The sequence below is a fragment of the Cydia fagiglandana genome, chromosome 7 (genome assembly GCF_963556715.1).
Source record: "Cydia fagiglandana chromosome 7, ilCydFagi1.1, whole genome shotgun sequence".
Taxonomy (NCBI): Eukaryota; Metazoa; Arthropoda; class Insecta; order Lepidoptera; family Tortricidae; genus Cydia; species Cydia fagiglandana.
Window position 1 is genome coordinate 15,948,633 of NC_085938.1, and position 12,879 is coordinate 15,961,511.

At 34.9% G+C, this 12,879-nt stretch overlaps 1 protein-coding gene across 1 annotated transcript in view; it reads right to left on the reverse strand.

Moving 5' to 3' along the window:
* LOC134666235 (vitamin K-dependent protein C) overlaps positions 1-11,399 on the reverse strand; it is a 44,221-nt gene extending 32,822 nt beyond the window's left edge. Inside the window, exons 1-4 of the mRNA XM_063523387.1 lie at positions 11,365-11,399; positions 1,835-1,937; positions 1,448-1,553; positions 498-612 (exon numbers count right to left, since the gene is read on the reverse strand). Coding sequence (XP_063379457.1) covers positions 498-612; positions 1,448-1,553; positions 1,835-1,897 — 284 coding nt within the window. The 5' untranslated portion in view covers positions 1,898-1,937; positions 11,365-11,399. The remainder of the gene's footprint in view (positions 1-497; positions 613-1,447; positions 1,554-1,834; positions 1,938-11,364) is intronic.
* Between the last annotated feature and the right edge of the window lie 1,480 nt (positions 11,400-12,879).

Here is a 12,879-nt window from a genome sequence, read left to right on the forward strand (position 1 = left end):
TGAAAAAAAAATAGCAACTTTGGGCACCTCTATCTGAAGTGACTTCTTTTTCTTTTTCAATTTGTAGATGGGGGACGATTTTTATTAGAACTGAATTTAGTAGAAATAATTATCGCTCAATGATACATTTTCTACTGCAGCAAGAAATATCTGCACCAGTGTGCATTGCATTAATATCTACACAATTGGAATGCATTGAACGTGTATTTGATCTATTTAATTCAATGCGAGTATAGGTTATGGCCTATGTTTTAGAAAAACAAAGTACCTTTTGATTACTATTTTATATTTGTATATTTTATATAACTGTAGATATTACCTTCAAAATGAAGACGGAGTTTGTTATAGGCAGAGTTTGAAAACATTCGATTCAAAACTGAAGTCTTATTGGCCTAGCCAAGATCTATCCCTACTTATTGGAAGTTGGATTATTACTCGGATTAAAACAAAGTTACATCCAACTTAGACTCTTAGAGATGTTCCAACTGTAATCCCACCTTGCCACTTGGACCTGCAGCGCGTCGCCGCAGCGCCTCCGCCGCAGGCAGTGCCGCCGCCGCGAGCGCCGCCCGTCCCGGCACCCACTCCACGCGCTCCACGCCATCCAGGGACCTAATTCGCAATATAAAAATGTAATGATGTAATGGGAAGATAAAGTGAAGGCAGATCTCCAAAAAATGGTAAACCGAAAATATGTACCATATTATATTGCTGTTATCACACTGGAATGCCTTTACCGCAGTGCTCACAAACCAAAATACGGAAACCACTTCAGTATGATGACCGCCTAAGAAGGCTTAAAGGACTTTGTTAGGCGCTCGCTTGAATCTGAACCAGACTTTAAGCTAACAGATAATTGATTGCTATAGTAAGTGCTATAATAACATTACTACAAAATTGGAAGAGTTACTTTGAAGGAATTTGCTTACCTAACAAAATAAACATAAAACACAACTTAAAGAATAAATTTGTTTTTTGTGAAACACTGTTTACTGTGTAAGTATCGATTTAAAGTTTGTTAAAAATCTATTCTTACTGTAAGTTAATAATTAAGTTATCCGCTGTTGAGGTGTCTTTATATTTAAAAATTTGCTCATTTTCACTGTACAAGCGATCGCACACATCCAATACAATTTCAATATCATATTGATTCGTCAAATGCATATAACGGAATAAAACCAATGTGCACTCCATATTTAACACCTGGAATAAGTGCTGACTCTCAACTTACAGTGCGCGCTCTCGACTTAAGTTGAAATAATTTTTTCGCTGACGTTTTCGAAAGAAGTGATCTTTGGATAAGGCGCTTGTGCACCCAATTCAAATTCATGTCGCCTTGATAATCCACAATAAGTTTTTTTACTACCTATTGTTTTATTTGTGCCATCCCTATTTGGTAACTTTTTATATTGACGTAACTATAAAAAAGGTATTTTGTGTTCCTTACCAGTGTGGTACCCGTTGTCACATCCTTTTTCATGTCTTAAATTAACCTTCCCCCTTCTCTCTTCAACATAATTGTGAGCACTCATGTCTGACGTTTCTACTCCAGCCTGAAAAGGAATTGACAAATCTCTCGCTATCAAACGACATTTCAACAATAAGCCATTGTGATTTACGACAGCAATTTGGTGCCATTTAGGGAAACTAGGTTACTCTTTTCAACTTCTATTTTCCATACAATAGGTGCGCCGGTTGATCAAGCGGGGCATATTTCAATTTGGCAGAGCGCCAGACGTTTTTTATGGAAGGTGCGTTGTCAGTTGCATTGGCTATGCATGGCCGGGCAGCTTTGACGTTACGTGATGTATTGAGTGCATCGAGGGGTACTCACATAATACGTTGCTGCAATTTCCGTGAATATTAAAAGAGATAATAGTGTGCATGTCCGCTTCATATTCTTCGGCACAATGTCAATCTCCACCTGAAATCTGCATCTATAAAGAGAGATACAATTTTCAGGATATTTCATCAGCGCATAGCGTTTTTTGTTGGATTTTTTTAAGTTTTGTAATCTAACAATTTAGTTAGTAACGTCACTCATTTCATATTCGTAAATAGTTACCTACACAATTACATAAAGTTTACTCGACGGAAAATAGTAATGGCTTTTATAATCTCTTTTTTAAGGAATCAATATGATGATGGTAACGTCAGAAGTTACCAAGTTAAAAACATAATATTAAAATATAATCCAGTAAAGTCGAATTTTGTAACCTGGCTCTTTTGCGTCAAATCCGGTAGTTCTGATTTTCTGCAGACTTGTTTATGATGTTGGCCCAATGAATAATCCAAGTTTGTGACCTCGAGCGCCGAACGCAACTTTGTCAAAAATAGAATAAACCGCATTTTTTTTTAGATTTGGGCGATTATAACCCTAAAGTACTAGTTTTTGGTAGTAACTTCCTAGGTCGTTTTTAAAGTAAACTATATTTGCTACAATAAGACACTAGAATTGTCTCTGTACATCTAATATTTTCCGAGATAAAGCCTTTCAAAATTTTATATTTAAATTTTTATATTTTTAAATATTTTTTCAAAATAGGCACTCATACATTTTTTTATGGAATATAAATATTTTGTAGAACGTGCCGGTGATGAATTCCATATAAATGACCAACCTAACCCTTATATTATAGCTAAGAACTGACATAAAATTATAAAATTTTGAAAGGCTTTATCTCGGTAAATATTAGATGTACAGAGACAATTCTAGTGTCTTATTGTAGCAAATTTAGTCTACTTTAAAAGCGCCCTAGAAAGTTACTATCAAAAACTAGTACTTTAGGGTTATAATCACCCAAATCTAAAAAAAATTGCGGTTTATTCGATTTTTGACAAAGTTGCGTTCGGCGCTCGAGGTCACAAACTTGGATTATTCATTGGGCCAACATCATAAATAAGCCTGCAAAAAATCAGAACTACCGGATTTGACGCAAACGCAAAATGTATAATTTTACTGTATTAATACAGACTATGGTTCAATCGCCCCTTGGTTCAACTAACTCCGCTCTACCTCAATACATCTCTAATAAGAATGACACCTAAAAAGAAAATCTTCGATTAATTAGACACACTATCACTAACTTCTAATAATAAACAGTTAAGATGCGGAAAAACGCCAACGGCGTAAGGAAAACGGAAGAAATGATGGCAAATATTCTGATAATTGAGAAAGTCAACTATACAAAGCCCGGTGATTCCGGCGGCTCGCGTCCGCACAGAATAAACATTGCAAGGGATCATGACAAGGGAAAATACAACTAAACTAATTTAGGAGTATTTTGGGAAGAGTTCTATGATAAAACTTTTTCAAATATGTATTGAAATAGAAATAACGTTCAGGTTAGTAAACCGTGAATCTAATTGCCAGCAATTCATCTCCATTAATTAATGAGGACAACTTCAAAAACCAATTAGAAACTCCAAGTAAGTAACAGGTTTTCGGCGTATCGATAAATTGAGGACCTTAAATAAGAAACAATAAATTTCTCTAATATACTATAGGTACTCCTAAAATTTTTTGAAGGGTAAATTCGTTTTTAGCAGTAATAGTCTAACGTTAAGTTTTGCAAATATAATAACGTAAAAAGTACTCTTCCGAGTCCTTAATAATTTTTTTCCGACTCTCGCAAACTTGTTAGAAGTCTAGTAAGAGTTTACTTCAAGTTAAGTCACTTACTAAAAGTTAGTACGAAAAAAATACAAGAAGATATAAACTAAAACTACAGAGTTCTGGGTAAATGTTTAGGTTTCTTTTTTTTATCTTTGTTGAGATTTCGTCCAATTAAATGTTCCGCAGATAATTAAGTACTGAAAAATTAATAACAATATTTTACCAAATGCACCAGCGTCGTCTCCAATTATAAAAAACGTAAGTAAATTTTGATTCACGTTTAATTTTTTTAATTGCTTTCAAATAATTTCTGTATTTTATTGCTATTACTTTTTTAAGAAATTACTGCATATAGTGGCTTGTGAGCGGCCCTATTAGCCGCCTTTTATTAACCGACTTCCAAATCTCAAAGAAGGAGGATATCAATTCGGTTGTATGTTTTTTTTTTTTTTTAAAGATGGAAAGGACGGCCTGTATATTAACATAATTAATCCTAACATAATTATATAGTAAATACTCGGTAAACCATTTTTGTACCTAAACTAAAATTATACAACGCAGGCCACCGGTAAAACATTCCCATAATTTCAAGTTTCCAGTCTTCTGCTCTAACAATATCTAACGAAATTAACTAAAGCAGAATTAACGACGCAGTTACCAAATTTCATTGCGATGCCTCATTCTTTACTTTCTCATGGTCGTTACCCTGGAATGGACGAAGGACGAATAAATTGTTGCCAAGACTGCTTCACCAACGACACAATTAGTGGGTATACGATAGGTGGGCTGCGCCTACACCATATTAGTAAAGAAGTGTTATTACCAAAGGTAACCGAACGCACCTCAAGCTAATGTGGTCTCCGATTACGCATTCGTTGTTTAGGCCTTGGCGCCAAATCATTAGTGTACTAGTTTCTCAAAAGCTTGTAACTTGTAATAATAACAAGCGGATGTCACTTTTTGACAGCTTTTGTTAGAAAGGGACTTCAACTCGTATTATAAGTTACAAGCTTTTGATAAACAGGGCACAGCCTCGAGAAAAATATTTGCGAATCAATCAAACAGCCAGTACGAAATGTAGATTTTTTACGAAACAGAATACTCGCAAATATAGCATACTTGTGTCGTTAGATTCGACGAACCCCTCTTTGTGATATTCCGGTCAGTTTCGGCAAAAAGTTTTGTGTTAAAAAGGTAGCCTGTATATTGGTTGAGTTTATTGCGTTTTGTCCAAAATCTGTATTGGTTTCGGAATTCATTGGAATTTTTATTTGTTTACGAATACGTTCTTAAACTAACAGTTTGAAGCGCTTTTGTTATTTTTGGCAAAGTATTTTTATACGCTAAATCTTTTACATACCTACCTATACTTTAAGGAGCAAATAACGCCAATTTATATTTTATTTATATATTATGTAACGAGTATTTTGGAAAACCTCGTAGAAAAGTCTAGGCTAAACCCAATGATCCAACTCAGAGGAAAAACTAGGCACTAGGCCTGTGATAAAGATAATGAAAACAATCATACGGCACAATCTAACGTCATGCAAACAACACTTGTATAATTAATATTTAATTTATGCTACCTATTTTATGTCCAAGGGTCCGTTTCTCAGCAGTTTCTAACTTGTAATACAAGTGGAAGTTCCTTTCTAACAAAAACTGTCAAAAAGTGACATCCGCTTGTATTACTAAAGTACCTACCAATCGTTGTACAGTTGTAAAGCTATTAATCGCCCCATTAAAATGTTATACGATCAAAAAAATACTGATAAGTGTAATAAAAATGTAGCGGTAAACTCAAATTTTGAGGATCTTGTGTTAGGAAGTTATAACTACCATAAAAAAACTGATACCCTTAGATATAAAAGTATAGGTATATACGAATTACGCCTTCGCCTTGAGAAGCTCTTGTTTTTTTGTTAGTGGAAATCCGCATTTCTTGAAAACTTTCTTACCTTAACTTACCTTAACTAAATAAAGGAAAGGAAAACGCATTAACCGACTGACCGTTACATTACTTCTGAGTTGGAAGTAATTTGGGTTCTAATAAGAATTCCCTGTTCTCGGCTACTGCAAAAATGGCATCTTTTGAACGAAATTTGAACACTTCGCGTTAACGGCTGGGTGGGTTCAACAACCTGCGAGATTATACATATAGGTAAATATGACGAGCTCGTATAAACCCCCCTTTCATTACGTAACGTTTAATGGTACGACTATTATCTTTATGCTACCGTTCGGTTGTCAAATTAACCGCGTTTATGAGACATACGTAACAAGCGTAGTTTGTTTTCCTCAGAAGGAAGTATGTAGTGTACACCACAGTTGATTTAAGTACTCTTTTAGACTAATATTTCTGGAACAATCGACTTTTGTTTGCAAATGTAACAAGGGAGCAACTTTATTTATGTTTTCCCTTCAAATTAAAGATTCAACCTGGCAGCAACGAAATTTTGACATTTGTGGTAGCAATGCAGTCGGCACTCGGCAGTAATGTGCACCAGACTGCAGCCGTAATGGTGCCGACTGGATTAGATACTGCAGTAAACGTCAAAAAAAAACATTTTATCAAGACATGTTTTATGCTAGATTTGAAGTTTCCTGCAGTAACGCAGCTGACAGTATTACTACTGTAGTATTACGGCGCGACATTACTGCAGCAGTAACGCTGGTGCAGTCTGAATCCGAACGGTATCTAAGGTACGCTGACGTCCGCGATACTTAGAATAATCATCAAAGTATGTACACAGTAGATTAATTAAAGTGTTCTTAGCATTCCTACTTAAGTAAGTACCTACTTACACCTATGTAAATACCCAAAACTTATAATACCGTATTCTTGACACTAGCAGCCATTTTGTTACTTAAGTACTTTCATTCCATTTCCATATCCCAGCATGAAAATATCGAACATAAATTGCAAGCGGTTCTTAATCTTTTCAATCAAATATTTTCCGTCCGTGTTTTGTTACGGCACCCCTACTTCCACGTGAAATGAAGAAACATCGAGTGCAATTTGTATAAATTAATATGTCGTTTTCGTCGTACCTTCTAAAGAAATATTAGCATACGAATACGGTAAAGACGAAAAATGCTTACGGATGAAAATAACATTAGATACACCAAGTAGGTATACAGTATAAGTCCCCTTTAATATCGCAAAACGTTCCCTGCAAAAAATAGGCCGCGTCAGTCACTGCTAGTCAGATTTTATCCAGTGACCGTAGTCAATAATCGGCAAAAACGAGACCAAATAAAAGTAACCCCAGTATCTATGTTCCGAAATATGTTTCTCCGATGTAGGCAGGTACCTATCGTTTACTGAAATTAATTTGTTGAAGTGCATATTTTTTGAAAACATATACTTAATACTTTTTTTATTTATAAACATAGTGTTAGTTAAATTAAAACATATCTGACTAATTTAGTACCTATCTTATATAAAATATTTGGAAGTATGAGTCAACAACCGTAGGAGTATCTACATTGCAAATATGTAAAAGTGTTTAGTAACTAAATTTGACATCACCTACTTATATTATATAATATGTATACCATACAACTAAACAATAAGACGCTGACGCTGGATGCGGGTCGCTTCCAACCGGCACGTATGGAGGTCCAAGGTGGAGGCCTATGTTCAGCAGTGGACGTCTTATGGCTGAGATGATGATGAAACAATAACATAATTGAAGGTCACTCTATCATAAGATCATAACCTCGAAGATTCCCTTAAATCTTACGGCCGTGCGAGCGATAAACTTTCCAATAATGACGGGTGTGGTGATTCAGTTACCGATAACAGTAAATCACACGCACTTGTCCGAAAACTAGCAATACTCGTCCCTCACAACGTACTTATTTCACCAATACACTAACATAGGTACCTCAATAGTTGCGACTCAACGCACACGGTCGTAAAAACACGCATCACTACCTTCGCATGGTCACCAGTTTTTCCTGGCTAACACGCGACTGATTTACAACAATGCGTCATAATCATGAGCTACAATGACGCTAATATGACGTCGCGAGGGCTAGGTCATAACATTACGTTAAGACACAGAAAACTGCCTATACAAGCCTAATGCTACTCATATTGTCCGCGCCGTAAGTCACCAAATTATGAGGAAGAAACGAGGGGTGGTTGGTCTGTGCTTTCAATTTTAAAGGCTATATCATCAAGAGTAGATAAGTTATTTATTTATAGTATGGCATGTGTACATGTCACTGAATTACATAGGTACATAAAAAGTAAACACTTCATAGCAATTTCTTTAACATTTCTATCGTACCGATAATATTTGGTTTGAAGTCTGTTACTTGCTGTGTTTATAAATTCCACGTATATCCGGTGTGAGTGAATTGCAAAAAAATTGTACATAAGATGCATGAAAGTGTGTTAGCGTATGATATAGACTTATATGTGTACGAATTAAGTACAATAAATACAATACAATACAATTTACATAGTTAATTTTCGTAACACAAATGAATCAATTAAGTTAAGACTAATCACAGCTTCTTAACTGAGCTTAATTACGTACATTTTTTTTTGCAATTCACTCGTGTATCTTTAAGTAGGATTAATCTTATTCAAGGCGCATTGCCTAACGCGTGTAGCTCATAAGAATTTTATGTGTATTATCAATATTATTTATTATACCTACCAGAAACAGTCTTCAGCTCAGTAAAGCAAAGAATATCTGATTTCTAATTAAAATGTTGGTGGCTACTTAATTACTTGGTATATTTTAATAATGTAGGTGCAAAACCTGATCAACGCAGCGACGGGATTTGAAAGATAATTAAAAAGAGCTTTCAACATTGAGCAAAAATAACACTAATCTCCAATGTTGGGAAATATATTTATACCGACTTACAGAGACACACAAAGGCCTAGAGGCGAATTCAAATAAAAAAATATTAAAATTATTTGTCCACGTCCTACAAGTAGCATACAGCTAGAGAGAGATGCACTGATTTGAATGTCGAATATATCTTGATTTGACAATCTGGATACGCCTCCGAGGCCTACATTCGCTTCATTGTTGCATAAATTACATAAATTAATTGGCAACGAACGCGAGTACTTAGCTCGAGCGAAAATGAATTTATGTCACCATAAAATTACGGCTTAATATCGTCCGCTTAGATCATTTCCAGATTGATCGTAAAAATATTATTATGGTGGGAGATGGCTCCAGATATCTGTACTAGTAATTATCACAATATGGCTTTGAGATCAATATAAAAAGCAAACATCATTATGAAAACCTTGCGTGGACAGGACATAGGTATGATTAAGATTATAGGTATTATGAAACGAAAATTATACGTATTATTTTTGGGAAACGACTAATGATTTCACAAATTAACCATCCGAGATATTTTCAATATTTATCAATATATAATTTGCATAAGAAATAACTTTCGTTGATATTTTCAACGAAAATTACAATGAAATTATACAGAAAGCCTTGCTTTCATGGCTTGGCTAAAATTCATAAACAGTTTTGAGACTGCTTGTAGTTAACTTTTTCTAAAGTAGATATAATTTGTAAAAAAAAATATTAGTCTGAAGACATATAAAACTTGTATTGACACGAAAATGCTCTGAAGTCTGATTTGATTTTGATTACACCCCAGACCAAAGACATGGAATCAACCTTATATGACAATAAAAAACTGTGATTTACGTACAATGGATTTTTAATATATTTATAATACTGTAATCATTGAGAATTATGTGGTAAAAAGGATATTTTAAAAGTTAATTACTCAAATTCTAGTTGCGATGATTGTCAGTTCAAGATTTTGTAAGGCAATAAAAATTTGTACAATATATAATTAGGATGTAAGTATAAGACTTAGCGCCAACTTGCGCCATTCCACTAACCCGGGTTAACCGTTTAATCCTGGAGTTACCATGGTTACCAGTACAATTTGACAGTGGGTTAACGATAACGGTTTAACCGCTTAAACCCAGGTTAGTGGGATGGTGTAAGCCAAGTAGCACTTAGGGGGTATTTTTAATCTTATGTTAGTTTTTGGTTACCAATATACAATAATATTTTTTATATTCATATTATAAAATAACCTAAGTTGGTTGGTAAGAGAAGTAAACAAATAAAAGAAACATGAGATACCCATTAAAGAAAACAGCGTTGTTTCTATACTTTTTGCCTCGGGTATACATTCGAATCCCAATGCTTTACCTATTAGGGTAAATCTAATGATCTAATCATGATTCGATAATAATCTTGTTCATTATTATAGCTTACAATATAACTCCGAGTAGTTATTGCACTTACCTATATGCTTAGGTCGGGGTCGGGAGTACCTAATACTCGTAAAGCAAATACCTAGGTACACAAAGTTGATTGATACTAGCAAATATACCTAATATCACGCAAATCGAGCCTCATAAATAATGACTAAGTGCCAAAGCACTTAATTCAACTTGCTGAAAAATTTTAAAATTTATACAAGTATTTAAACATGGACCTTTGTTATATTTATGCTCCATTACTTTCTTTAAAAAGTTATAGGCGAATTTGCTCAACATAAATTGTGAAGTATTGTGTTTTTAAAGCAATTTGTTAATTCTTAAAGTTTCAGTACGTTACATATACATATAACGCGGTATGTATAGGAATTTTAGTTATTAAATCATCATTGGTACCTATTTATTGCAAGTAGGTATTCTATATGTTTACATGCAATTATATTAATGTAAATAACTTCTCTATATAGACTACTCAACCAACTACCACAATGCTTTTGAAAACTTTACAAATCGTTTCATGAGTCCGTAATATAGTAGTCCTTAAAAGTAGGTACCTAAAAACTTTACATTGCAATCTAATTTTTTTCTACTCAGCAGGTTCCTTCTTCCCAGAATAGTAGTAGATAATAAAAGTATTTATTTTAAATTCGAGTAATAAAAAAATATCTGTACAGGTATTTTAAATGCAGTGTGTTTACAAAAAATAATGTGGATGTGCCGCCCTTCCACACATCGATTGAAACCACTTTTCTACCCTACCCACATATGTATTACCTAACCCTTTGCCTATGTACTTATGATTGTTTTAATGTAATAAATTTTTGTTGTTATTCCAATGTGGATGTCCACTGTCAGACGTAGGTAGGTAATTAAATGTTTTTATGCACATTAGTCGCAGCGTGTGTACACGGACTTTTTCGCCAATTTTATAAACAGCTTCCGGCCCCAAAGGCTTAATAAAACCATTTTATTAATCGCACCCCATCACTTGCAGAGCGTGTACACGAACGCTGCGAAAAATTGCCTGCAGCTGAATAGTAGTTGTGGATTGTGGATCTAAATTGCGCGAATTTTCGGAATCCCGGATTAAATTGCGGCCTCGCGGCGGTTTCCAAAGTTTGTAATATGGATAGCTTAGCGCTTATAACATTATTAGTGCTTAACGATAGGCTAGGAATGCTTAATAACCGTTTTGGCGCGGATGTTTTATTTTAGAAATCGTAGGAATTATTTTAATATTAAATTGTAAAGGAAATTTAACGCCCGTGTAGTTATACCGTACCTTTGTTTGTTTCTAGGAACGAATAATTAGTAGCACACTAATGAACACAAATATAAATTAATAATTTACAAGTCTAAAAATTCGGTTTTACAGTTTAGTCAGATCAAAATTTCTTACACAATATTTAAAATAATTATCACAATTCTGTATTAGTATTTACCAAAAGTATCTTACCTCAGCGAATCTTCATCACTTTATTCACTCGCGAAGTCACTCACACAAATTTTGGGGGTTACTCCCGTCCTCTATTAGGACTAGATCAGTACTGCGGGCGGCGCGCACGCATGGCCCAGACGCGACTCGCTATTACACCATATACGACCGAATATAGAGAGAGTACTTGCACCATCCCAGTAAACCGGGGTTGACCCGTTAAATTGTACCAGTGTCAAATTGTACTGGTAACTGTGGTAACTCCAGGTTTTACCGGTATTCCACTAACCCGGGGAATGGTGCAAGTCGCGATAAGTATCTTTGGAAAGGTCGTCTAGCTGGATTAGGGACAGTCCTTTAACTGTACATAGCTGTATTAAATGTAGATGGAGTTTACTTTGTATGAATTATAGCTACCGAATCCATAGGTTTTCAGCACGAAAACCGTAACGTAAACAAAAAACCCGACTGCTTAAAAAATAACTGACTGCTGAAAAAGGAAAAACAAGTATCACAATACGTATATAAAATTCAACTGATTACCTAATATTTTAAGGTTTAAGACGAAACGGGAGCTGAGCTAAAAGTCAATTTTGAGATTTCAAGCTGAATATACCCGTCGCTCTGACGGAGCGTAACCGCGGCGTGAGAGACTGTATTTGTGTGTGTAATGCACGCACACAGACGCGTGTGGTGCGCCCGTACTCGCGCTGGCGCGCACCTCACTGATTGCAATTTGCATTGTCACTTTTTGTTACTGCTACTACTAAGTAGGGTAATTCGCCCGTAACTGGCCAATTTTAATAACTGGCCGCCCTAAACTAAAAATGAATCCTATTCACCTATAAACAGTGGCCACCAGGCCAATTCGTCAGTGGCCACCCCAAACCAAAAATGAATTATATTCACCTATAAATATGTAGAATTAATTTTAGTATAAGGTGGCCAGTTATTGAAGTTATTGAAATCTTATACTAAAATGAATTCTATTTATAGGTAAATAAAATTCTTTTTTGGTTTGGCGTGGCCAGTTACTAATAGTGGCCTGTTACTGGCAAATTACCCTATTTATGTACTTAGTGGTTAATACTAGTATCAAGTAAGTATTTTTTTTTTCAATAATGCTCAGAATCGAAGTATGACAAATATAAATATTAACGTCTTTGTAAGACAGGATTGGACATTCTATAGAGTAAGAGTAAGTGTATGAAACAACCAATTCAGCTAGGACTAGGGAATGCAATCTAGATCTCGCAATTTCGAGATCTCGCTAGATCTCGCACGTATTTCCGAAATTTAACCTAGTTGACAGGAAATCTCGATATATGGAATCTAGGTCGAGATCTCGATTAATATTTTCGAGATCTCGAACAAGACTGAAAGTGAAATACTTTGTTTTAAGTAATATATGACCTTAGATTCACGTTGTTCAGGCAGTGCTATTATGTGTCCGGCTTTAGCTCTATTATTGTTACGCAGTTTCTAAGTAAAGGTAAATAGTGGTTTAATATCGATAGCATTTCATAGAAGTAAAGT